Source organism: Trichechus manatus, unplaced genomic scaffold (assembly GCF_000243295.1).
Source record: "Trichechus manatus latirostris isolate Lorelei unplaced genomic scaffold, TriManLat1.0 scaffold00044, whole genome shotgun sequence".
Taxonomy (NCBI): domain Eukaryota; kingdom Metazoa; phylum Chordata; class Mammalia; order Sirenia; family Trichechidae; genus Trichechus; species Trichechus manatus.
Genome location: NW_004443980.1, coordinates 14,144,580 through 14,171,897, shown reverse-complemented (window position 1 = coordinate 14,171,897; position 27,318 = coordinate 14,144,580). Strand labels below are relative to the sequence as shown.

Below are 27,318 nucleotides of genomic sequence, written 5' to 3'. Positions count from 1 at the left end.
AGAATCACACAATTTGGTGGTAACTGCTTCCATATTGTAGACCATTAATTACTGACACCTTAATTTCATAGGGGAAAAAAATGCTACACTGTATTTTAAGGGAGGTTCAGTAGAAGTAAGATCTTAGCCATATAATTACAGCCATTAAATTCTAGCAAAATAAATATATGAGCTTAAAGGTATAATTTTTACCCCAACAATAGCAATGTTAGTGTAACTTGATATGAGATTGATGTCAGAGTACTCATATTCCAGAAATGAACACCAATGCCCTGAACCACTTGCCATACTAGTTACATCCTTATAAATAATTCAAGCCACAATATTTCAGTAGAATAAATGTAGTAGGTTAGAATGTGCTATGATACTAAAAGAACTCAAGCTGCAGTATCAATTACCGTTTGCTGGCATAAGAAATTTAGAGGACTGTTAATCATAAAGGCAATTCAGGATTAAAAAAGACATTTAAATCTTTTAGGTTACATGATATTAAGAAGTAGAAAATCAGAGTTTATTTACCATGCCATTTTTTTTATTAATGAATATTTTCTATTAATTCTTGAATTACAATTAAAAAAACAGTACAGGCATATTTTTTAATTCACTTTCTTTAGGATTACACTATTTGAACTGTGAATTATAATTATAGAAAAGGAAATGTAAACTACATGGCTGTTGGTCTGTAAGGTCTCCATAAAACCAAAAAAAAATCCGCTGCCGTTGAGTCAATTCCGACTCATAGCAACCCTATAGGACACAGGAGAACTACCCTATAGGGTTTCCAAGGAGCAGCTGGTGGATTCAAACTGCCAACCTTTTGGTTAGCTGCCAATCACTTAACCACTGCGCCACCAGGGCTCCAAAGGCCTCCATAGTGACCTTCATAATTCCCAATCCAGTCCCACCAAGCTATACATTTTTTCATACCTTTAGGCTATCAAGCACTGAAAGAGAAATTCTCCATGCTATGTTGACTGGCTATTGAACAACTATGTGGCCCCAGTCTCTGCTGGGCTCCTTCCCCAAAGCACCTCAGCAACTAATACAAACCATTATGCCTCTCCTTAGGAGTCAATCTGAGCCAGTCCATTCTACTCTCTGCAGGCAATCTAGCTACCTCCCCCTCCCACAATAGAGCCTTGAAGTATAAATTCCTCCACTCCCTACTGGAATATAAGCCCCATTAGGGCAATATCCAAATGTATCTGTTTGGTTCTCCAGAACCAAGAATCACACGTGGCATAAAGTCAGTGGCCAATAAAGGCTTCCTTTTCCTTCATTCTGAAAATTATCTAGATATTCATCAACCCTTACTTCATTTTCCCACTGTCTCAGAAGAAATCCTTTTGTGTTAAGTATGAGCAGATAGAAAGCCATTAGAACCCCACCTTCTCCACCTCACTTTACGGCAACTCCATCATTCTACTTGCTGGGTAGAAAATATGTTTTTCCATCATTCCAAACCAAGACACAATGGTGCTCTGGAAATGCTTTCTCCCACCTCCCCAAGGCCATATTTCCGTATATATTTTCCACATACTCCACAGATTTTGAACATTCTGCCTATAAAGACATTTGGGTCCCTAATTACAAGAAATAAAAAAGAAAAGAAACAAAAAACCATTTCTTGATTCTACATTATTCTTGAGTGGCCCACTATCTTTTTGCTTCTATTCACCGTAAAACCTACTTTACAAGTAGTATACAATCACTGCTTTGGCTTCCTCATCTCCTATTTACCGCTCAGCCCACTGATTTTTGGCTTACATTCCTACCACTCTACTAGCACTGCTCTTGGTAAGTCCACCAATAATACCCTATTTGCCAAATTAATTCATTTTCCTCCTATTTCACCGTCCCCTCCTTCTCAGTTTCTTTTATAAGTCCTTCCTCATATTCCTGGGCAATACATATTACAGTAGTTCAGGAGTGGAACTTTTCCATTTTCTACCTATATTCACTTTTTAAACAATTTCATCCAGTTCCATGACTTTAAAAACCATCTATATTTGTACAGCTAATTAATGTAATTGATGTCAATAAGTTGTACACCTGTAAAAAGTTGAACTGGCAAAAGTTGTATGATAGATATATTTACAACAAAGAAAAAAAAAGTAGCTGCTGAGGCTGCTTATGTACAAACAAACACTTTGTGGGATTTGGTTCTTTGGTTTGGAGGTGAGGGTCATGGTTTCATGGAACATCTCAGTTAATTGGCCTAATATCATGTTCAGTGCTTCTGTTCTACCTCGAGTTCTTGCACAGTGCCTAGGGTCTTAAAAGCTTGCAAGTGGTCATTCAAGGTACAACAACTGATCTCTATTTGGCTGGAGAACAGAGGAAGAAGGAGAGTCAGGGTCAGGAAACGGAATGTGTGGCTAATTAACTCTATGAACAACTGCCTCCTGTGCCATGAGACCAGAACTGGATGGAGGCTGGCTACCATTACCGAACATTTTGATCAAAAATTCCATAGAAGACTCCTGATCAAAAGGGGGAAAATGGAGAACAGAATTTCAAATTCCCATGGAAAACAGAATTTCAAATTCTCATGGAATCTAGATTTTATGGAGCCATGGAGGCTGGATGAACCCCTGAAACTATTGTCCTGAGACAAACTTTAAACCTTAAACCAAAAATATCCCCTGAAGTCTTTTCAAAACCAAACACTAGTTTAGCTTAACTGGTAAAGAATATCTGCCTTCAGCATTGTGCTCTTTCAAGAATTATCTACATGGGATCAAACTGACAACAGCAACTTGAAAGATTAGATAGGAAGTTTAGGGGGCAGTGAATTTATGTGAATGGAGGAGGAACAACTCAAAAAAGGAGGGTAAGAATGGTTGCACAGCTCAAAGAATGTAATCAGTGTCACTGAATTGTACATGTAGAAATTGTTGAATTGGTGTATGTTCTGCTATGTATATTCTCAACAACAGCAAAAATAAATTATTTAAAAAAAACAATATGTCATGTCTCCCAGTATTCTCTCTCTTGCAGTCCAGATCTCTCTCCTGAAACCCTGAACTGTATATGCAACCACCACCTCAACACTTCCACTTGGATAGTTGACAGGCATCTCATACTAAACATGTCCAACATTCAGTCTTGATCTCCCCCTGCCCCCCATATCCTCTGTCTCCAACTTTATCATTTCAGGTGCTCAGTCCAAATAGCCTGAAATCATCCTTGACTCTTCTCTTTGTCTCATACCCTACATTAAATCCTTCAGCAAATCCTACCAAATCTAACTTCAAGATATAACCCAAATCTTATCAACCTTACAGTTGATCCAAGCCAGCTCTCAACCAGAATACTACAATAATCTCCTGTTTTTCCCTGTTTTCATCCTTTCCCTCCACAGTCTATTGTCTACTCAGCAAGCAGAATGAGCCTGTTAAAATGTTCAGCCACATAAGTCACTCCTCTGCTCAAAACCTTCTAATGGCCTTCCATCTCACTGAAAGCAGACATCCTTCAATGGCCTACAGAGCCCTCCATCATTTGACCTCCTTTGTCTTTTGTCCTCATCTACTAATCTCTCCTTCACTCATTCTGTCCCCATCACACACTCCTTTGCTGTTGCCAGTCATGCTCCTGCCTCAGAACTTTTACACCAGTATTCTCTCAGCCTGAAATGTTTTCCTCCCCAGGACTCACTCTTCCTCCTTCAGATTTTTATTCAAATGTCATCTTCTCAGCGAGGGCATCTCTTCTTCAATTGACATACTATATGGCTTACTTTCTTAGGCTGGGTTCTCTACAGAAGAAAAGCCAGTGAAGTGTACACACACACACACACACACACACACACACACACACACACACATACACACACACAGAGAGAGAGATTTAGCTCGGTTGCAGAGGCTGACAAGTCCCAAATCCCAAGAACCAGAGGTCAGATGATGATGAGCTGGATGCAGGATCCAGAGTGAGAACCTTGTTCGAACATCCATTTATATGCTAGAGGCAGGCCACACCCCCAAGGAAACTCCCTTTCAAATGACTGGCTGTTCATAGCAGATCTCATCATGGAGTTGATGACATCATTACTTAACTGCCAAACTACATCATAACTGCCAAAACACTGAGAATCATGGCCCAGCCAAGTTGACACACAACCTTAACTATCATAAGTTAAGTACTTATTTACTTACCTACTTTATTGATTAATTGATTGGTTGACTGTTGCCCTTCACTAAAGAAACAAAGGTAGAGACTTTAGTCTATTTTGCTCACTGCTGTACCTTCAGCACAACAGTGTCTGGCTAGGTGAATGGATGGAAGGATCGATGGATGGAATGAATAATCTTTTTTGAATGAATAATCTAAAAGTCTTTATTCAACAAGCTCTGCAGCATTTGAAACTATTGCTATTACTTTCTTCTTGAAACAGTCTCTCCCAATGCTCCACTGACAATACTCTTTGCTGATATTCTATAATACTCACTCTCTGCTGTTCTCCTTCCATCTGTCCAATTTGAAGGTTGTTTCCCAACACGTTCATTCCTTAAATGTTAGTGCTTCCAGGGCTCAGCCTTCAGTTTTTCTTCTAACTATGTACATTCCCGTTGGGGTCTCTCATCCATCCCCATGAATTCAACTAATAGCCAGGCATTAATGACTCCCAAGTATCTAGCTTCAATATCAAAATAGCTCCAGATCCAAATCCATATTTGTAGGTCTACTAGACAAACCCACCAGGGAACCTGAGATTCAAAAGGACCACGTGTCTGCAAGTCTGATGTACAACCAACACACCAACACTGTACTGAATTAGTTCCCGCCCCAAATGTAATGCTCCTCCTCTCCATGTTTTCATATTAATTAATGGCATTTCTATTTACTCAGTTGTCCACAGTAGGATTCATGAACGTTCTGAACTTCGCACTTTCTCTCACAGCCCCCTACCCTACCCATGTTTTCTCCAGCAATAAGGCCTATTATTCCACCTCTGAAACATTTCTCATGTCCATTCCATCCTGGTTTCACTGTCTACTCTACTCTAGGTCTTTATTGGTTTTCACAGGACTTATTCATCATTATGATACGAAACAAACAGACAAAAAACCATTGCCATCAAGTCAATTCCGACTCATAGCAACTGTACAGGACAGAGTAAAACTGTCCCATAGGGTTTCCAAAGGCTGTAAATCTTTACAGAAGCAGACCACCACATCTTTCTTCCACAGAGCGGCTGGTGGGTTCGAATCACTGAATTTCCAGCTAGCAGCCAAGCAATCACTGCACCACTAGGGCTCCCACTGGTTAGGCTATACTGCTATAAAATCATTACATCAAAATATTTATTTGCATGTCTGATGTATAACCAGACTTTAAGTTCTTCAGGAGCAGAGAACAGACTGTATTCATTTCTGTATGCCTAGATTTCTGCATGCATATAATCATTGGCTAAATAATGAACGCTCAATTAAGGCTTGTTGAATTAAAATGAAAACACTAATACAAGATCCTTCCAAGTTTCTCAACAAAGACTATAGTTCAGATTATATTATCAATGGATAAGTAGAGATACAAATCCTTCTAAATCCCCAAGGGAATTTATTAATTTAGCTGTTGTTATAATGGAGTGAAACCAAGATATGGTATTAGAAAAATCTAAAACCCACTGCCATCAAGTCAATTCCAACTCGTAGTGACCCTACAGGACAAAGTAGAACTGACCCATAGGGTTTCCAAGGAGCAGCTGGTGGATCCAAACTGCCAGCCTTCTGGTTAGCAGCTGAGCTCTTAACCAGAGCATCACCAGGGCTTCAGGGTACTAGATGTCCAGATGTATTTGTTACTATATTATGACAAAGCATGCAATTCTCAAAGTATACCAAATTTAGCATGAGAGTATTTTCTTTAAGATATTCTTAACTAAAAACCAGAAATGATCTTATAACTACAGAACATCACATAATGAGCACCATTTGGAGAAAATCATTCTAGTTATTTTTATAGCTTGTTTAAAAAAAAGAAAGGTTTTCTGAATTTTAGCTAACTGTATTTTCCTCGAGTAATAATTTTTCCTTAAAAATAAATACAATCTAACAGCAATTCAAATAGATACGTAGCTCATATGCAACTATACATTAATTTCTATGACAATCTGGGTCAGAAAAAAATTGGGTACCATTTATCAAGGAAAAATGATTGTATGTACATATATACTTTCATGATTTGCTATTATACTAAACAGACACTTCTATTCTTTCATTCAATACTTTTTGCAAAATCAGCAACATTAACTTTCACCTTTCCTAAGTCAGCATAATTTGGAGGTATGTAAGATTTTGTTCATCTGTGAATAGTAGTTTGAAATAATACTTTGAGGAAATTTTAGAAACTCAGAATAACAAACAGGCTACACAGTGTGCCCCAGAACAATCGACAAAGAATTATACCAATCAATAGACTGTTTCATTCTTAAAGAGAGAGATTTAACAATCAAATCTGGTTGTATATATCAGTGTGTAAAGTTCTTACAAAAAGAAAATTCTTTATTAAGCTCAGTCAAATAGATTTAAGCCTCCACCTTAAAAAAACAAGCATTATGCATTAACTAGCACTTCACATAATTAAGGCAAGAAAAGACAACCACCCTTTTTCTTCTCTTAACTAAGTAACACCAACCCTTTTTCTTTTTCTTTTTTTTAAAATAAATTCTACTTTAAAATCAAATTGGAAATAATTTATATTTGTTACATGGACCCGCAGTCATTTTACTACGTTTCCTTTCATCATGAATCAAAATAAAGGTCAAACAAAATCAAGCAATGCCAGTTACTTTCTTTAGAAAATTAAACACTTTAAAGGTATTCTATAACTTCATATAATTTGTACGACTAGTTTTCAAATTACAGACCTGAAACACATCAATCAAAGTGGTTTTCTTTAGAAAAATAAAGACCTTTGCTTGTAACTGACTTATCTAGATACTGAGTATCTTCTCTCAGTTATGTCATAAAAACCTGACACAGCTTCATTTGATCAGAGATGTCCGTGACAGTTTCTTCCTCCCAGGGTATCTGCCCTTGTTCCGGGATGTCTTCGGGGCACAGAGGGAGCTCACCTGGAATCACAGCCTGTTATCTGAAACACTAGGTGCTCTAATTCAATTGCAATTTAGCTCAGATGTTGATTAAATTAAAATGAGTTCTAGTTCTACTTTTTGCAGCACCTGGAATAAAACTTAAAGTGAACTATATAATCAGAAGATGGTAGTTTTCTAACTCCTTGAGCCTATGAATTGATTTCTCCATTCCCCATTTCAAATGGCTCTTCACTACCCCCTTAATATCCTTCCTTGTCCCTCTCTTCTCGTCTCTATTGCAGTCTCCCCCATTCCTTCCCTGTAGCCTTCTCTTCCTCTCTCTCTTACAAACACACACACAGATACACACACACACACACACAGAGCAGACCTCTCTTTATTCTCTTCCATTCGTGGCTGCTATTCACTGGCCCCAGCCCTGCTTGTAGTCTACGCTGTTCCTTCTACTTTCTTTTGCCTCTTTCTTATCCATTATTTTCCCCTTGCTTCTTTCTGCTTTTCTGTCCCTGCCTACACTTTTCAGCATATATGAGGAAGGGCTATTATTATCATTATTATTAACATCACCAATCAATGAAAATATTGGTTATTTGGGTTCTTTGGCTAGCTGTCTGAAAAAATCTCACTGAAGTAACTAGAATCTAATGTTCTACTCTTCTGAGTTCTTCTCACTATTATTAGCTACAAAGAGGATATTCCAGTACTCCCAAAGATTCTGTGTAGATTTTCAGGTAAGGGAGAAACAAATGCCATTCCATATGCTTCAGACTGTAAAATCCTGGCCTCCAGAAAATGGAGATGCTATACATACAGCCACAACAATTTAGTGTTCACATTCTACCTAGTACTTAGAAATGAATCTGTACTTTGAGCCAAAGGCAAAACTACAAGGGGGGAAAAGTTTTTTTTCCTTTCATTAAAAAGGAATTAACTTGAATGAGTCAATAAATCTCACTAAGGGTCAGCACTTTTAAATAAACAGTTATAAGACACAGTGTAGTGTGATTGGCCCCTTAGAAAACACAACAGTTAATTACATAATGAGGAAATTATCCCATATATATTTAAAAAGTATGCCCCAAGTATTATAAACCACTCATAATAAAAATGCATTAGTTTAAATGACACCACTACAACATTTTTCAATTTTACAAAAAATGTTTGCTTTTCAAGTTAATAATTTAAGTTATAGGTAGATAAAATTTAATTTAGTGTTATACCGAATATTCACTTTTTTAAAAGCTTAATATGAAATAATTTCAAACTTACAGGAAAATTGGAAGACACAGCAGTACAAAGAACAACTATTTCACTTTCACACAGATTAACATTTTACCACATTTGTTCCTTTCCTCCTACCCTCACACACACACACACACACACAAAATCATTAGTCTTTTTTCTGAACTATTTGAGAGCAAGCTGAACATATAATGCTCCATCATCCCTAAACATTCCAGTATGCATTTCCCCAAAATAAGCATTTTGGCCAACATGCTGCCGCTGTTATTAGGTGCTTTCAAGTCAGTTCCGACTCACAGCAACCCTATATACAACACAACGAAACACTGCCCAGTCCTGAGCCATTCTCACAATCCTTACTATGTTTGAGCCCACTGTTGCAGCCACTGTGTCAATCCATCTCATCAAGGGCCTTCCTCTTTTTCGATGACCCTCTGCCTTACCAAGCATGATGTCCTTCTCCAGGGACTAGTCCCTCCTGACAACATGTCCAAGTACGTGAGACGAAGTCTTGCTATCCTCGCTTCTAAGGAGCACTCGGGCCATACCTCTTCCAAGACAGATTTGTTCGTTCTTCTGGTAGTCCACAGTATATACAATATCCTTCACCAGTACTATAAGTCAATTGTACCAATTCTTGTTCAGTCTTCCTAATTCATCGTCCAGCTTTCACATGCATATGAGGTAACTAAAAACACAATGGCTTGGGTCAGGTGCACCTTAGTCCTCAAAGTGACATCCTTGCTTTTCAACACTTTAAAAGAGGTCTTTGCAGCTTTGCCCAACGCAGTGCGTCATTTGATTTCTTGACTGCAAAATGAAATCCTTGAAAACTTCAATATTTTCTCCATTTATTATGATATTGCTTGTTGGCCCAGTTGTGAAGATTTTTGTTTTCTTTATGTAGAGGTGTAATCCATACTGAAAATTGTAGTCTATGATCTGCATCAGCATGTGCTTCAAGTCCTCTTCACTTTTAACAAGCAAGGTTGTATCATCTGCATAACACAAGTTGTTAATGAGTCTTCCTCCAATCTTGATGCCCCATTCTTCTTCATGTAGTCCAGCTTCTTGGATTATTTGCTCAGCATACAAATTTAATAAGTATGCTGGAAGGATACAACCCCAACGCACACCTTTCCTGACTTTAAATCACGCAGTATCCCCTTGTTCTGTTCGAATGACTGCCTCTTGATCTATGTATACATTCCACATGAGCACAATTAAATGTGCTGGAATTCTCATTCTTAGAAATGTTATCCATAATTTGCTATGATCCACACAGTTGAATGCCTTTACACAGTCAATAAAACACAGGTAAACATCTTTCTGGTATTCTCTGCTTTCAGCCAGGATCCATCTGACATCAGCAACGATATCCCTTGTTCCACGTCCTCTCCTCAACCTGGCTTGAATTTCTGGCAGTTCCATGTTGCTGTTCTGCTGCAGCCTCTTTTGAATGATCTTCAGCAAAATTTTACTTGCAGGTGATATTAATGATATAGTTCAATAATTTCCACACTTTCTTTGGAATAGGCATAAATATGGATCTTTTCCAGTTAGTTGGCCAGGTGGCTGTCCTCCAAATTTCTTGGCATAGACAAGTGAGCACTTGCAGTGTTGCATCCATTTGTTGAAACATCTCAGTTGGTATTCCATCAATTCCTGAAGCCTTGTTTTTCCCCAATTCCTTCAGTGCAGCTTGGACTTCTTCCTTCAGTACCATCAGTTCCTCATCACATGCTACCTCCTGAAATGATCAAACGTCAACCAATCCGTTTCAGTACAGTGACTCTGTGTATTTCTTCCATCTTCTTTTGATGCTTCCCCTGTCATTCAGTAAGTCTCCAAAGCAGGAAATCAACACTGATATAACGCTACTGGATAATCAATAGATTTATTCAAGTTTTGTCAACTGTGCCAACAACATCACTTTTTCCTGTATGGTCCAGGATCCAATCCAGGAACATATAGTGCATTTAGCTATCATATTTCTTCAGTCTTCTTCAACCTAGGACAGTTCTTCAGTTTTCCCCTGACAGTTTTAAAGAATGCAGGCCTTTCGATCTAGGTCCATACAATATTTTCTTATAGTCACACTCAAATCATGAATTCTGAGCAGGAATTCTCTCACTATGACTCAGAGCTTTTCTCAGTGTAACACTCAGGAGACACACGATGTCGATTTGTCCCATCACCTCATCAAGTTGGTGTTTACTATAAAAACACCAGTTTTCTGTTTTTCAATCAATTGCATATTTTGTAGAAGACATTCTGAGACTATGCTAACTTCCTGTTCTTCATAAACTCACCAGTCTTAATGTCCTTTGATGACTCTCACCTAAATTAACCACTACTGATAGCTGCCAAATGGTGATTTTTCTATTTCTATAATTCCTTTTACATTTATCAGTAGGCATTCTACACTAAGGAAGGGCTTTTCCTTCTCCCCCGTGTATTTATTTATTCATGGGTCCCTATTATATTCAATGTGCTATAATCAATTATTAACATTATTTTTTTGATGCTAAAATTGTTCCAGATTTGGGACAGTGGGAGCCACTTTGAGCTGGCTTCTCTGTCATTTTGACATGTTAAAATCATTTGTTGAGCATTTCCTTACTTTCTGGTACAAGATGTCCCAGGCTCATCTTGTACTTTCCCTACCCGAAGCCTTGAATTAATTCTTCTTCCAAGGAATCTTGATTCCTTTCAGGGGAGCATGGTATTTAGAAACCAGTACCCATTCAGGTAGTGGGTATGATCACTGCTACTGGGGTGTCATTGTTTTTAGGCCCTTTCAGGAGCTAGAAAATACACACACACACACACACACACACACACACACACACACACACACATATTATCAGTCATGTATTGAATTTTGTCCCCAAAAAATATGTGTCAACTTGGTTAGGCCATGATTGCCAGTATTGTGTAGTTGTCCTCCATTTTGTGATTGATGTAATTTTCCTATGTGTTGTAAATCCTAATCTCTGCCTGTGGTTAACGAGGCAAGATTACATTATGTTACAGAGGATTAGGATGGGATGTAACACCCGTACTCAGGTCACATCCCTGATCCATATATATTAGGGCTTCGTCCCTGATCCAATGTAAACGGAGTTTCCTTCGGGTGTGGCCTGCATCACCTTTTATCTTACAAGAGATAAAAGGAAAGGGAAGTGAGCAGAGAGTTGGGGATCTCACACCACCAAGAGAGCAACATCAGGAGCAGAGAACGTCGTTTGGACTTGAGGTTTCTGTGTGGAGAAACTCCTAGACAGGTAAGATTGATGACAAGGACCTTCCTCCAGAACGGACGGAGAGAGAAAGCCTTCCCCTGGAGCTGGTGCCCTGAATTTGGACTTCCAGCCTCCTAGACTGTGACAGAATAAATTTCTCTTTGTTAAAGCCATCCCTCTGTGGTACTTCTGTTGTACCACCAGATAACTAAGACACTATCTATATGTATCTGCTTATATATATTGAAAAAAACATGAAGTCATACCAGTATCTCCTATTCCAATCCAATACCTCAGGGTTCTTTCTTGCCATCCCTCTTTCAATGTTTATAAATCCCTTTTCCAATAGTGAGAAACACGGCTCTTATTATCCTTAATATATTCACTTATTTGCTCAATTGTTTCCTTATGTGTTCAATGTAACCAAGATTCCAACCATACCAGCCACCTCTGCCCTCACTCCCCAATCACTACTTCCTCATCACTGGCACTCCAATGCCTCCATGCCTAGAAAAAAAGAGAAAGAAAGGCAAGGGCAGGGAAGAAAGATGACTAAGGAAACTGGGGAGGAGAGATAGGGAAGGGAGAGATGAGAACATGGGAAGGGAAAGGAAGAGAAGGGAAAACAGCAAAAGGAAAACCAAAAAAGGGAAGAAGGGAAAGGAATTCAGATACTCACTTTTAAAACACCTTCCACAGCCATCTTCCCTTCATGTCCTAATAATATAGTGTATGGGTAAAGCCACTGGATTGTATGTTTGATTGACATCATAGGAAAGGAATCCTATTTAGAAGCAAAAACATAGAGAAATGAGGAACATCTAAAATAAAGGAATTTTATCTGAAATGGTCATAGATATTAAAATAGCCTTACAAGAAATAACCAATATGTTTCTGAAATTTTCCAGAAGTCTACAAAAGTAAATGTTCACTCTTTTCTCTTCCTGCTCCACATCTTTCCCCTGGGTAATCTCACCCACTCCCACTTTCCAGCTACTGTCTATGTGATGATGGCTCTCACATCTCTGTTTCTAGTTCTGACCTTTCTTGATTTATCAATTACCCGTTAGATGTGACTATTCCATTCAACATCTCTGAAACTGAACACATGTCCGTACTCCATCCCTAATTACCTTCTCCTCCTCCTTTATTCCTAATCTGAATTAATCTCATCTACATTTACCTAACCTCAAAGTTATAATTACAGAGTTACAAAGTGTTCATTAGCCTCAAATCTCTCCCCCAAATCAAACTGCTCTCTAAAAGTCTGTTCACCCTACTTTAAAGAGACTACTGGCAGGGAAATTTCATTATTAACTATTAGATGATGTCATGGAATTACTGTTAATATTCTGAGGGATATGATAATGGTGTTCTTGTTATGTAAAATAACTTAATTCCTAGAAAATGCACACTAAAATATTGAAGGGTACTGAATGCAATTTACTTTTTTTTTTAAAAATGCAATTTACTTTTAAATGGTTCATAAAAAATATAAGCAGAAAGAGAGAAAGAAAATGTGGTAATATGTAACAAGTGGTGACTGGGTGGAGTGATTAGATTATGGGTGTTCATTTTACTATTTTTCAACCTTTTTTTAGATTTGAGAATTATCAAAAAGTTCTGAGTTAAAAAAAAAAAAGGACAATAAAAACAGCAATAACAAACTGAGCATCCCTGATAGAGCAGGAGAAAAGTGGGGTGCAGAACTCATATTCTAGTAAAAAGACCAGACTTAACAGTCTGACTGAGACTGGAGGGACCCTGGAAGACATGGCCCCCAGACTCTCTGTTAGCCCAGAACTGAAACCATTCCTGAAGCCAACTCTTCAGACAAAGATTAGACTGGACTATGGGACATAAAATAATGCTCGTGAAGAGAGTGCTTCTTAGCTCAAGTAGATACATGAGACTAAATGGGCAGCTCCTGTCTGGAGGTGAGATAAGAAGGCAAAAAGGGACAGGAGCTGGTTGAATGGACACAGAAAATCCAAGGTAAAAAGGAGGAGTGTGCTGTCACATTATAGGGAGAGCAGCTAGGGTCACATAGCAACGTGTAAATAAATTTTTGTATGAGAAACTGACTTGAATTGTAAACTTTCACTTAAAGCACAATTTTAAAAAAAAAAAGCAGCAATAACAAAAAGAATAAAAAGTAGATCTGATGAGGAGAAATGCTGTTCTGGTTGTATAGGGCAGCCTAAACAATGCCTGGGAAACCTGACTCACTGAGTCACAGGAGAGAAAATAAAAAGCAACAACAGTTTAAAAATAAGTCTTATGCCTAAGTCACGGGTACCCCTACTGCTTGGGATCAGGCCGTCCTCAACAGCATCTCTCACTGACTGTTGTAACAGATAGCCTCCCATGTGCTCTCCCCGACTGCATACATTCAGGCTCTCCCCATCCCTCCTCACTGCCAACAGAGGTGTCTTCCTAAAACATATATCTGGTTGTCTCACACCCCACCTACTTAAAAATGCCTGATGTCCAGTTCTGCTACATCACAAAATCCAGACAATGTCAATTTGCCATGCAAAACACTTCACAATAGGGTTCTAACCTATCTCTGTATCTCACACACACACACACACGCACACACACGCACACACACACACACACACACCTACTCTAGGGATACACTTTTTTATCATTCTCCAAACATACCTTGTCCTTTCAAGATTCAACACCTTTGCACATGCAGCTGCCCTATTGGCACAGTAGTTAAAGCACTCAGCTGCTATTCAAAAGGCCGGCAGTTCGAACCCACCAGCTGCTCCATGGGAGAAAGATGTAGCAGTCTGCTTCCATAAAGATTTACAGCCTAGACAACCCTATGGGGCAGTTCTACTCTGTCCTATAGGGTCACTATGAGTGGGACTCAACTAGACAGCAACGGGTTGATTCCCTCTGCCTAGAAGGCCTTTCTGTCCCTCCAGACCCTACTGTCATGCCTTTCCTGAAATGGTAGTGGACAATGTCTGCACTCTACCAAATCCTCCTGGGTCCATTTTTACTCTTTCTGTGTGCCCAGTTTTCCCTTCCAACAACCAGGTCCTGCAGGTCTTTTTTAGAAGACTGCCTTGAGCTCCTGAAGCCTGTTTTGGTAACAGGCCAGGAAACAGTGCCTGGGGATTTATGTTCCCTGGGGTGACCACTAGTCAATGAATGATGAGTACCAGAGTATGAAGGCCCCAGCTCCTCTGCCTCAGGATGGGACAACTCTGAGCATAATTTACACTGCAGCATGCTTCCCTGTGACCAGGCTAAAGCCTTTCTTGCCTCTATGAAACGTCTACCTGAGACTGCATGCCTACCTCCCTCACACATCAAATCTGCAAGCTCTTAAGGACTCAAAACATGTTCTTGGTCTCTGTACAGTTTATTGCACCGCACAGCAAATTAATCTCAGGCCTTACATTATTTACAGAGGAATATGACAAAGCAAACTGAAATGATTAATCCCCGATGATTAACTTTCAAATTTTCTTGGCCACATTTGGGTATACCAGTCGTTAATTTATTTCATACATACCAAGATTTGAACTGCAGCTGGTAAACTATCTAAAGGAAAATCTGGAAGTCCAAGAGTAGAAGATTCTTGGGAACAGAGAGTTGTGGCAAAGGACAAAAGTTGAGAAACTCTAGAGGGAAAAATGGTATTACATTTTTATTCTAACAGTTTTTTGGGTTTTTTTTTAAATACTTTTTTTTATTGTGGTGAAAATATAAACAAAACCGTCACCAATTCAACCATTTTCACATATACAGTTCAGTGACATCGATCACATTCTTCATGCTATACCATCTTTGTCATTATCCTTTTCCAAGTTATTCTACCATCATTCACATAAACTCAATGCCCCCAGACCAAAAACTGCCCCTTTCCACTCCCTTCCACCTGTTAACCACTAATAATCTTTGGTTCATATACATTTGCTAGTTTCATATAAGTGAGATCATATAGTATTTGTCCTTTCGCAACTGACTTATTTCACTCAGCATGATGTTTCTAGGTTCATCCATGTGGTGGCATATACCAGGACTTCATTTCTCTTTATGGCTGACGAATATATGTATATATAAATATGTATATTATATATATATATATATAAATATGTATATAAAATATGTATATACCATATTTTGCTTATTCATTAATCTGCTGATGGACATTTCGGTGGTTTCCACCTTTTGGCTACTGTGAAAAGTGCTGCAGTAACCATTGGTGTACAGGTTTCTGTTTGTGTTCTTGCTTTCACTTCTTCTGGCTATATACCTAGAACTGAGATTGCAGGGTCATATGGTAATTCTATGTTCAACTTTTTGAGGAACCATCAAACTGTTCTCCACAATACCATTTTACATTCCCACCAGCAATGGATGAGGATTCCAGCTTCTCCAGAATCTTGCCAACACTATTGTTTTCTGTTCTGTTTTGTTTTGTTTTTTAAATCATTGCTACCTCTATTTAATCATTCTAACAGGGATCAAGTAGTATCTCATTGTGGTTTTGATTTGCATCTTCCTAACAGCTGATGTTGAACATATTTTCATGTGCTTGTTGGTCAGTTAAACATCTTTGGTGAAAAGTCTGTTCAAGACCTCTACCCATTTTTTGATAGGTTATTTGTCTTTTTGTTGTAAAGCTGTAGAAGTTTTATATATATTTTGGATACCAAATATATATATATATATACTGGATATACAGTTCCCAAAAATTTTCCCCCAATCTGTAGATTGTGTCTTCACTTTGTTGATAAAATTCTTTGATGAACAAAAGTAATTTTTATGAGGCCCCATTTATCTATTTTGTCTTTTGTTGTGCATGCTTTTGGTGCCATATCTGATAATTCATCATTAAAAACTAGGTCCCACAGTCTTGCCTCTAAATTTTCTTCTAAGAATTTTACGGTTTTAGTTTTCATATTTAGGTCCTTGATCCATCTGAATTGGTTTTTGTATATGGTGTGAGGCATGGATCCTGATTCATTCTTCTGGATATGGAAATCCAATTTTCTCAGCAGTATTTGTAGAAAAGACTCTTCTTTCCCTACTAAATAGTCTTAGCACCCTTAATGAAAATTAGTTGGCCGCAGATGTATGGATTTATTTCTGGACTCTCAATTCTATACCATTGGTCTATATGTCAGTTATTATACTAGTACCAGGCTGTTTTGATTACTGTAGCTTTATAGTATGTTTTGAAATCAGGAAGTGTGAGTCCTCCTACTTTACCTTTCTTCAAGATTGCTTTAGCTATTTGGGATCTCTTGCCCTTCTATTTAAGTTTTAAAATATACAGATTTGTTAAATATTAACCTAAAAAGATAGTATCTATTATTAAAATCTTAAGGAAAAATGGTTCCATATCATAATATTCCATTTAAAAATGCAGAAACTCATTAGATACGTAGGTATATTTTCTATATCTGTCAAAATATGTGAAGTTTTTCAAAACCTGGCCAAAATTCTACACTGTTAGCCTCATCTCCCAGCTCTCTCAATCCCTAAACATAAATTCTAGCCACCAGGAGCTTTTTATTTCCCCAGGAACAAGCCATACACTCTCATGTCCCATGCCTTTAAAAATCTTCGTAAAATGTCTTAATTCTATTCTCTAGCTGGCAAAATCCTTATTCTTTAGGACTCATCTCAAATACCAATGAATTTGTGAAACCCTTATAAAGTCTCAACCAGTACTTAGAAATGATGGAACTTACTACACTGTGTTAAGCTAAAGTATTCATATATCTTTCACCTCTACTAAATCTTGAGTTTCTTGCTATCAAGGATCATGTCTCATTAATCCTATCACCAGGACTTACCGCAGGTCCTAAGAATGAAAAATTCTTCAAAGAGTAGTTGTTGAATGGATAAATGGGCAACACAAATTTAATGTGTCCAGATATTTATAATAAATATAGCTGATATACTTACTTTTCAGCAGGAACATTGGCTCCAACTGAATATAGCAGCTTAAGTTGGTCCTAAAATAACAGAAACATATCAAATCAATTAATAAGGAACATAACAGATGTTATGATGATACAATTAAACCTTTTAACTAAGCAGACACTAATACCAAAACAATCATTTCTTGATTTAAGTCATTTTCTAAAAGAAGTCAGCTTTTTTTTCCCCCATCTTGCAGACTAATAATGCCACAATAACTTTTCTTCCTAGTTTCCAAAGAATTTCTTCACTCTATTTCCTTTTTTCTTTCCACTGACTATTAAGGGGGAACATTTAAAAACATAGTAACAGTTTCATAATAAACAAATTTCTTGTTATAAATAGAAAAACTGTTTTTAAAAATAAATTCTACTTTTTCATATTTACCTTGAAGGGTAGATAATAGATATCTCTGGCTTGAAATCGAGAACGGAGAGGGGGGTCTAACGGATTCCCAGAGTACCTAGGTACTGGCAAGCCCAAGGCAATCACTCGGAAATTTTCACTAACACGGACAATCTTCCAAGCATCCAACTCTGTTTTGGTATGATCCTAAAAGAATAAGATATCAAAATTACAGTATAAATGATACAGATTAAAGTGTGAGAGCTACCAGCCTAAGGAACTTAGGTCCTTACTGCTAAGTTAACTATAACTGTACTTGAAGACGCTCTCCAAGCCAAACTGCCAAGTAAGGGAGTAAAGTGAAATCAGGATCACGATGCCAGGGGAGGCTCGTAATATGAAGATTGATGTTTCAAAGGAAAAGCAGCTGAGCAATCTAGGAACAAAGGAGATCTAGATCTAGTCAGTAACACAGAGAAACAACATCATGACTGTCTCATACTAGATCCAAGTTCTTGAGTGGACGTATTACCTCTAGCACATAAGACAAATGTCTGTTGACAGCATGAATTAAAAACTGTAATAAAGTGAATGATTTCAATCATAAACAAAATCACAAATCAAACATTTAATTAATAGGACTAACACTATGGAACTAAGGTAAAGAATTTTGTCACATTCACTAGAAAAAAACAAGGATTTGGGTCTAGTCTGTCTGAGAAACCAACGGCACAGTCTTCAGAGAGCTGAGTATTTCTATTCTCCACTCACTGAAAATAACAATATAAGAGCTTATACAAACTGACTGTATCTTTCTCCATAATAACAAAATTCTATTATAATCACTCCTATGAAACCATTAATATTTTTGAGATATACAAACATAGTATATTGAATCTAACTAGAAATGAAAACCAAAAAAATACCTGTTGCCATCGAGTCGATTCCGACTCATAGTGACCCTATAGGACAGAGTGGAGCTGTCCCATAGGGTTTCCAAGGAATGCCTGGCGGATTCGAACCGCTGATCTTTTGGTTAGCAACCAAACTCTTAACCACTATGCCACCAGGCTTTCCCAGCTAGAAATAGTGGGCCTGAAATCGTGTTCTTGAAACTTTTTTATACAAATTGTCTTGAGGTAGTGGTGTTTTATAATGGGATCCTGCCCATATTCTGTGAGGTTCTCATGAGACAGAATCTATATATATATACAGAAATCACATTTACTGATAAAAATTATGTCTTTATACTGATATTTACTTTGGGAAAAAGACAACATAGTAGATCCTTATCACTCAGTAATAAGCATCCCTTGTGCACTAAAAGCCTTTTAACCCAGTATCCCAAATTCCTATCCAAAGTAACATATTCAATAACTTCACAGAGAATTCTGCTGCAAGGATAAAGGATATATCAAATTTTTTTGTTGTGAAGTAACTCCTATACTTAAAAAAATGATTTAATATTATGCATTTCTTTTTTCCAAATCATCTATTAAAACGGTGAATAACTAATAGAGAAATTTGTCTCTAGAACCAAAGAAGAGGTATTTTGTAATTAGAAAGCATCTGAAGAAAAAATGTTCTGTATAACACCCACCTACCTCTAAAAGCAAAGTTAAACATAGCTTTGATTTCAATAAATTAACAACATGAATGAACGAATTTAACTTTCTCTTATTGATTAAATTTTCAATTTTATTTTTTAACCAGTTGCCATCAAGTCAACTCCAACTCATGGTGACCCCATGTGTGTTAGAGTAGAACTGTGCTCCAAAGGGTTTTCAATGGCTGATTTTTCACAATTAGATGGCCAGGCCTTTTTTCCAAGGAGCCTCTTAGTGGGCCCCATTCTCCAACCTTTCAGTTAGCAGCCAAGCACATTAGCTATTTGCACCACCCAGCGACTCCAAGAGCTCAGCTGCTGACCAAGAGGTTGGCAGTTCAAATCCACCAGCTGACCTTGGGAACCCTATGGGGCAGTTATACTCTGTCCTATAGGATTGTTATGAGTTGGAATCGACCCGACAGCAGCAGGTTTTTAACTATATGAGAATGACATAATCTTTAGATAGATACCAAAGAAAACTACTTTACTGTACATCAAAAACACCATTTAGAAACTCCCATAAACAATAAAGAAACAGACTGCTAAGAGTGTTGGCAAGATGGGTTACAGAGACAATAGACGTGTACCACAGGAATCAGAGACGCTTCTGGCCCTGCCAGCCAGGGAACATCATTTCAATGAGACCCTCTGCAGCCAACATTTATCATTTAGTGCCTAGTGTGTTCTTAGTGTGTATCGGCACCTTCAGAGGGGGATCAAGAAGTGTAAGAGACAGATCCTGCTCCTGAGAAATTTTGAACCAACTTGGGGTAAGATTAGCATGTACGCATCTCTACAGGACAGATGTGAGAGAGATTCAGTCCTAGAATTTAGAGGCAGAGCAATCGGTCACTGAAGGCTGGGTAAGCCAGAGAGAGTTCCAGTAGGGGTGCAGCTTGAGCTGAATGAACAAGGGTAAATTGTCTTCTTTTCATTTGTGACATTACATGAACCCTTTCTCCAAAGTCTTTGAAGAGTCCCGCATTCCCCCATTGTTGTCCTCTTTATACACACTTTTATCATATTGTATTGCACTTATTCATTCATTCAAGAAATAGTTATTGAGCACCTACCATGTACCAGGCATTGTTCTAGGAGCCTGACATAACCAGTGACAAAAGCTCCTGCCCTTGTGAAACTTATATTCTAGTCGAGGGCAGGAACTGGACTTCATTCAGCTTTGTATCCCCAATGTCCAGCACTGCCTAGCAGCCATTAGGCTTTTAATAAATAGTTGTTGAAAGAAGGGAGAGAAGGAAAAAAGAGATAGGAAAGGAGGGAAAAAGGGAAGGAGAACAAAAAGGGCGGGGGGAGAGGAAAGAACAGTTATTACCTTACTTACCTTACCTGTTGCCATCAATTCCAATTTACAGAGACCCTATAGGACAGAGTAGAACTGCCCCATAGGGTTTCCAAGGAGTGCCTGGTGGATTCGAACTGCCGACCTTTTGGTTGGCAACCATAGCCATGTCACCAGGGTTTCCAGAATAGTTACTAGACTGCCTAAAAAAGACAGTAAAAATCTGGGAGGTCTTCTAACGTGATCTGCAAAGAGAAGAGCCTGTAAAACTGCAAACTGCTGACTTTGCTCCAGCAATTTGCCAAAGATAAAAGCCACCTGATCATTTGTCCTCATTCCAATAGAATAACGTCTTATACTACAAAATGGTACTACCCCTTGCATTACTCAACAGAAAAGACAGCACAATTTTTCTCCTCTTACTTGGAGAAGTTTGTCGTAACGCTCGGCAGACATCAGGAAGCGTCCATCTTCAAGCTGCATCTCCCTATTTTCCAGCAAGTTGTTCAAAACAGGCAGGACATTCCTCTCCGCCTTTTCCAAACCTTCCAAAATGAGAGTTCTGCCTTCTGTGGCTGCACGAACTGCACACTACATCCAAGAAACACAACAGCAAAGTGAAGACACGGAAGATGGCAGAGGGACCTAATTCTACTCGTAGTGCAAATTAAACTTGCAGTTCTTATAGGGACGAGGAATCAGTCCCTTCTAGATCTTGATTCTGCTTTCTTTGCCTATATGATCTTCGTCAAGTGATTTTTACCTCTTTGGACCTGTTCCTTATTTGTAACATGAAGAGACTGGGAAAGATGATCTCTAAGGTTCCTTTCAGCTCTAGCATTTTAGATTACATACCCAGTGAGCTAGAAAACTAATAGCTATCTTTGAATGGGTAACATAATTCAACAAGGAAACTGATTACTTAACTGGAAAAGAAAAATGAAGATAATATCTGTCCTATCTATCCCACAAACTTCTTGTGAGGATCCAGTAAGCTAGGTGAAAGTGCTTAGAGACTGAACAGTTTATAAACAAGAATCACCATCAAAACAAATTCAGGCTTAGTATGATGCCTGATGCTGACAAAATTACATACTTAAAAAACAGAAAAAGTTTCAGGTTTCACACTGGTCTCAAGCAGACTGAACATAACCATAGTCTCAAAAGTCTTCCAAATAAAGCTTAAGAAAATCAGTAATGGAGAAAAATGGGAAATAAAATAGGCCTCAAATGTAAGAGATAGAAAAATTATAATATAAAAAAATTACTAAAGATGTGAAAAAAAAAATTATCTTGAACTGACAGGTCCTGAACAAAATCAAAAAAAGTACTTGTCAGTCAAAATCCTTGACAATTTGCTAAAAAATAAAACCTCAATGACTTTTCTCCTGCTGCATTCAACAACAGGCAGAGGATGAATGCTGCTAAATTTGTGCTATCACTCCCTCCTTCAAATTCTCCTTCTTTGGCCTCCACAGCACTGCATTATCTCAGAAAAAAAATTCTCCTCTTCTGCTTGCCCCTTATTTTTGGTAATACCCAGAATTAAATCCATACCCACAGCTCTTTTTACCCTACAAGGTCTTCCCAAGTAACGTTATTCAATCACACAGTTCCAACCTTCATGCTATCAACTCCCCAATCTCGAGTTCCCCCCAAGCTTCAGAATCATGTAGTCCAATCAAATGAATGTCTCCATCCAGAGCTCATAAGCACCTCTGTCCCACTACGTTCCCCTCCCCTACACCATGCAACACTGAACACATCGAATTTTCTCCAAAACCTAGTCTTCCTCTTATACTTTGTTTTTCACCCATGTCCAGACCCTTGATTCACCTCCTACATTTAATTAATCACCATGTCCTGATGATTTAATCTCCTTAATGTTTTATTTGACTTGGAACGACTCGACGGCACCTAACAACAACAACGTTGCCTGAACTCATCTTTTTCTACCAGTCCCTCTAGTTTAGGCCCTCCTCACCTCTCATATCTCCTTGTTACTTGAACTTATAAACCTCTATTTTCACCCTTCAAGCTCCATCCAACCTCCAATCTGACCACCACCAATCTGGCCATGTCATTCTTCTTTCAAGCCCATCTGTGACCTAAAGAATAAGTCCAAGTTCTTTAATTTGGCATATAAACCTATCACAATATGGTGCCTACCCATCTCTCCAACACCCATCTCCAGACATTAGCTGCCTCACATGTGGGATTTCTGCAACAATGAACTGGATGCAATTCCCCCTTAAACATGTGCATAACGTTCATTGCTTTGTTAGAAAATCTCTGTGTCTTTGCTTATACTAACCCCTTGCTTAAATTTTTTTTTCCTACAGTAATTAGCACAAAAGAGAGCTGAACATTTGAAGAGGGAAAAAGGCTATTTGCATATTTTTAAGACTTAACATCCAAAGAAATTTCTAGAATAACAAAGCATTGATTTCCAAGTATGGAAGAAAAAAAAGAGACTGCTGAGTCAAGCTTGCATATTGTCTCCTAATAAACTATTGAATCTTACACTGTATTACGGAGCTTAGTTCATTACAGGTGTCTACGCCCTACCGAGGAAACCCTGGTGGCATAGTGGTTAAGAGCTTGGCTGCTAACCAAAAGGTCAGCAGTTCGAATCTACCAGGCACTCCTTGGAAACCCTATGGGGCAGTTCTACTCTGTCCTACAGGGCCGCTGTGAGTTGGATTCGACTCGATGGCAACAGGTTTGGGTTTTTTTTGGTTATGTGCTATGGTAAAAAGATAAAGTTTTGTAAAAACCACATTACACCCAAGATGACCATCCCATTTTAAAAATAAGATCAATTCATGAATAATCCTTCAAATCTATCATTAATACATATATCTTGATTCTCTTCTACCAAACAGCCATCCTATTGTAGAAGCTTTACTAAAAAAAAAAAAAAAATGCATGGATAGAAGTGACTTAGGAGCTCTCGAAGAACAAAAACACAAGAATCTCATCTCATTTTTTGCCAGCTGTGCCAAGGACAAAGCCACAGAAATGGTTTCTGTCCCAGAAACCACTAAAAATTAAAAACAAAAACTACTTCTTATAAAAACTCATGTCCCAGCTAAGGTCTCAATTGAGCTTTCTTTCACAAGAGTCTATGAACTCCAAGAAAGCATAGTTCATAACAACAACGACAAAAAAAAACTAAGTTACCAGAACTTGTCGCAACGTTATTAAAAATGAGCTAAAATTTTTATCCATCTGTTACAAGACAAACTAAATACTGTATTTGACTTTTAAATACTTTATCATGTTGTTGTTAGATGCCGTCAGGTCAATTCTGACTCATAACAACCTCATGTGACTGAGCAGAATGGCCTCGTAGGATTTCCTAGGCTCTAATTTTTACGGCAGCAGATCACCAGGACTTTCTCCCGCACGGCCGCTGAGTGGATTTGAACTGCCAACCTTTCAGTTAGCAGCTGAGCGCTGAAACATTGTGCCACCAGGGCTCCTTATGTACTTCATAGTGATGAAAATAGATGCTCTCAAAAATAAAACTAGAACTATGCAGGTCAAAACTTTAGTGGTTTCCCAAGGAAGACAGTCTTGACAACGTAGGAAAACACTGCAGATTTGCTTGTATTTACCTCTGATGTAGTTTTGCCTATCAGGCATTGAATTTTTTCCAAGGCATTCAGAATAAGCTAAAAGGAGAGATCAGAAACAAAACCCAAATACACAAAGGATTCCTTTGATTTACTCTAATGGATTTGCTGTGACCACAGAGTAGAGAAAGCAGTGATGGATAGAAAAAGATAATACTGTCTACAGACCTCTTGAAAATCTGATCAACGCTGCACCTCTTTTCAAGACTAAAATGCGCACAGGTACTCGTATGCAGTGGGGACTCTAAGGTAAGAACCTCTACTACTAAAGAATGATGGAAATAGAAAATCCCCGTTGGGCCAACACCACAGTAATAATTATTTCAAGTGAGAATCATTAATGGATGCTAAAATTTGTGGATGAAACTAAGAAGCAAAACAGGATATTCATATAGACTCAAAACATCTCCCCACAAGATACTTATTAGCTACAAAGCCAAAAATAATAATGTGACAGTGGAGAAACCTGGTAGATATCACCTTGACCAAGTGATCAAAGTTAACATCACTAGCAATGAGATTTACCAATTTCACACACCTTCTAACAAGATGCCCTGAGAAATGCACAACATCACTTTAACAGTAATCTTGCTAAAGAATGCACAATCACAATCAAATCATGTAATACATCAGACGAAGTGAAACTGAGCAACATTCTACAAAATAACTGACCAGTGCCTTCCAAAGTGTCAAAACCATGAAAGACGAATTATAAATTATGACTGAGAAGCTGTCCCAAATTGGAAAAGTCTAAGTAGACACGACAACTTAAATGCAATGTGGGATCCTGGATTGGACCCTGGACCAGAAAATAGGACAAGTTGCCAAAATCTGAACAAGGTCTATACTTAGTTTATAGTAGTATATCATTGTTGATTTCCTGGCTTGGATAATTTTACTATGATTATGTAAGATGTTAACTTCAAGGGAAGGTGGGTAGAAGTTATACAGAAACTATTCACTATTTTTGCAACTTTTTTGTAAATCTAAAATTATTTCAAAATAAAGTTTAAAAAAAAACAAAAAACCTCTACATCAAAGCTCAAGTTTCTGAAGCTCCTTCATCATTCCAGAATATACTCTTATGCCATAAAATATATCAGTAATTGACAAAAATTAATCTGTATCTCCTGTATATGACGACTCAATAATTAATTTCTTTGTAAAATACTCAAACGCCAAAGTCAAAAATTATTCTGAAAGGGGTTTCTCAGAACAAGCAAGCCCCAGAAAGGAATTGAAGGAAGAAACAAAAATGACTTTGCCACCTAGAAAATGGAAAGGTTGTTTTACATGAGAGGAAGGAGAAAAATTAGAAGCTGGCATGATCAAAATGTTGAACATTAAAAGAAGTTTAAATTTTTAAGTTTGGGTTGATTCTCAGAATTTTCTTAGACACAAAATCAAGAAGTAGGTTATTATACTGCATAAGAAAAAATAAACTTCAGTCAACAGCATGGCCTACACCAAAATATGGCTGTGTTGAATTTGGAGCATTTTCTACATAGCTCTACAAGCAATCAGTGGAACACACTGGTTAGGAAGATAGCTTCAGGTGATGTTTTAAGTTTCTTCCTCTTAGCCAGAAGTAGACTTAAATTGATCAAAGCTTTTTTTTCCTTACAAGCCCATATATTTCAAAATTAAACTATAAGTTCTTATATTTCTCTTATAAAAAGTAAGTCCATAAGTAAGTCCACACTAAGTCTATTTGCTTTAAGTTTACATACAACTCTCACGAATATGGTTATCTGAAAGGAGAAGAAACCATAATAACATTTGACTTGCTACCTAAGAATTTAGGTTAAAATTTTACTCTGGTATTTTCAAGCTCTATAACTTTTCTATAGTTGTAAAATTGGGTAAAATACCATGTACCTCAGAGGACTGTCATGAGAATTAAATTAAATAGCATAAATGGAAGAACCTGATACCTATCAGGTACGAGCCTGTAGGCCCTACTGCTTTCCAATTCAGTATATAGACCAAACTATCTCCAACATCACAAGAAAAACAGATGCTACCAAAGAGCAACTTCTTCAGTATTATTTTAATAAACACTTTTTCCTGTACCCCATTATTGGCTCCTCACCATCATTTAAGCATGTTCAAGCCTTTGTATCAAAAAATAAAATAAAATTCACTTCTGACACCAGACTGCCTCCAGCCCAGTCCTGTCTAGCAACAGGCCTTTCCCTCTTCACCTTCATAGCCTTGTTTTTCTCTCCTCTTTACAGTTTTCTCCCTCCTCCTTTACACAAGCTTTTTCCTTGAAAGGATTATCTAAATCATTCTCTACATGTACAACAGAACAAAACAGTGTCCGGCCCTGTGCCATCCTCACAATCATTCCTGTGTTTGAGCCCATTATGTCAATCCATCTTGTTGAGGCTTTTCCTCTTTTTCAATGACTGTCTACTTTACCAAGCATGATTCCTTCTTCAGGGACTCGTCCCTCCTGATAATATGTCCAAAGTATGTGAGACATAGTCTCGCCATTCTTGCTTCTAAGGAGAATTCTGGCTGTACTTCTTCCAAGACAGATTTGTTTGTTCATCTGGCAGTGCATGGTATATTCAATATTCTTCACCAACATCATAATTCAAAAGCATCAGTTCTTTTTCAGTCTTCCTTATTCCTTATTGTCTGCCTTTCACATGCATATGAGGCAACTGAAAATACCATGGCTTGGGTCAGGTGCCCCTTAGTCCTAAAAGTGACATCTTTGCTTTTGAACACTTTAGAAAGGTCTTTCGGAGCAGATTTGCCCAATGCAATGTGTCATTTGATTTCTTGACTGCTGCTTCCATGGGCATTGATTGTGGATCCAAGTAAAATAAAATCTTTAACAACTTCAGTATTTTCTCTGTTTATCATTAGTCCAGTTGTGAGGATTTTTGTTTTCTTTATGTTGAGGTGTA

At 37.9% G+C, this 27,318-nt stretch overlaps 1 protein-coding gene across 4 annotated transcripts in view; it reads right to left on the bottom strand.

Moving 5' to 3' along the window:
• VWA8 (von Willebrand factor A domain containing 8) overlaps positions 1-27,318 on the bottom strand; it is a 468,389-nt gene that overhangs the window by 362,119 nt on the left and 78,952 nt on the right. For all 4 annotated transcript variants that reach the window (XR_002824147.1, XM_004376614.1, XM_023731623.1 and 1 more), the window contains exons 5-9: positions 21,183-21,350; positions 17,893-18,057; positions 17,491-17,540; positions 15,086-15,194; positions 12,230-12,334 (exon numbers count right to left, since the gene is read on the bottom strand). Coding sequence is in view for 3 of the 4 variants with exons in the window: in XM_004376614.1 (XP_004376671.1) it covers positions 12,230-12,334; positions 15,086-15,194; positions 17,491-17,540; positions 17,893-18,057; positions 21,183-21,350 (597 nt within the window). In the remaining variant the exon portion in view is untranslated. The remainder of the gene's footprint in view (positions 1-12,229; positions 12,335-15,085; positions 15,195-17,490; positions 17,541-17,892; positions 18,058-21,182; positions 21,351-27,318) is intronic.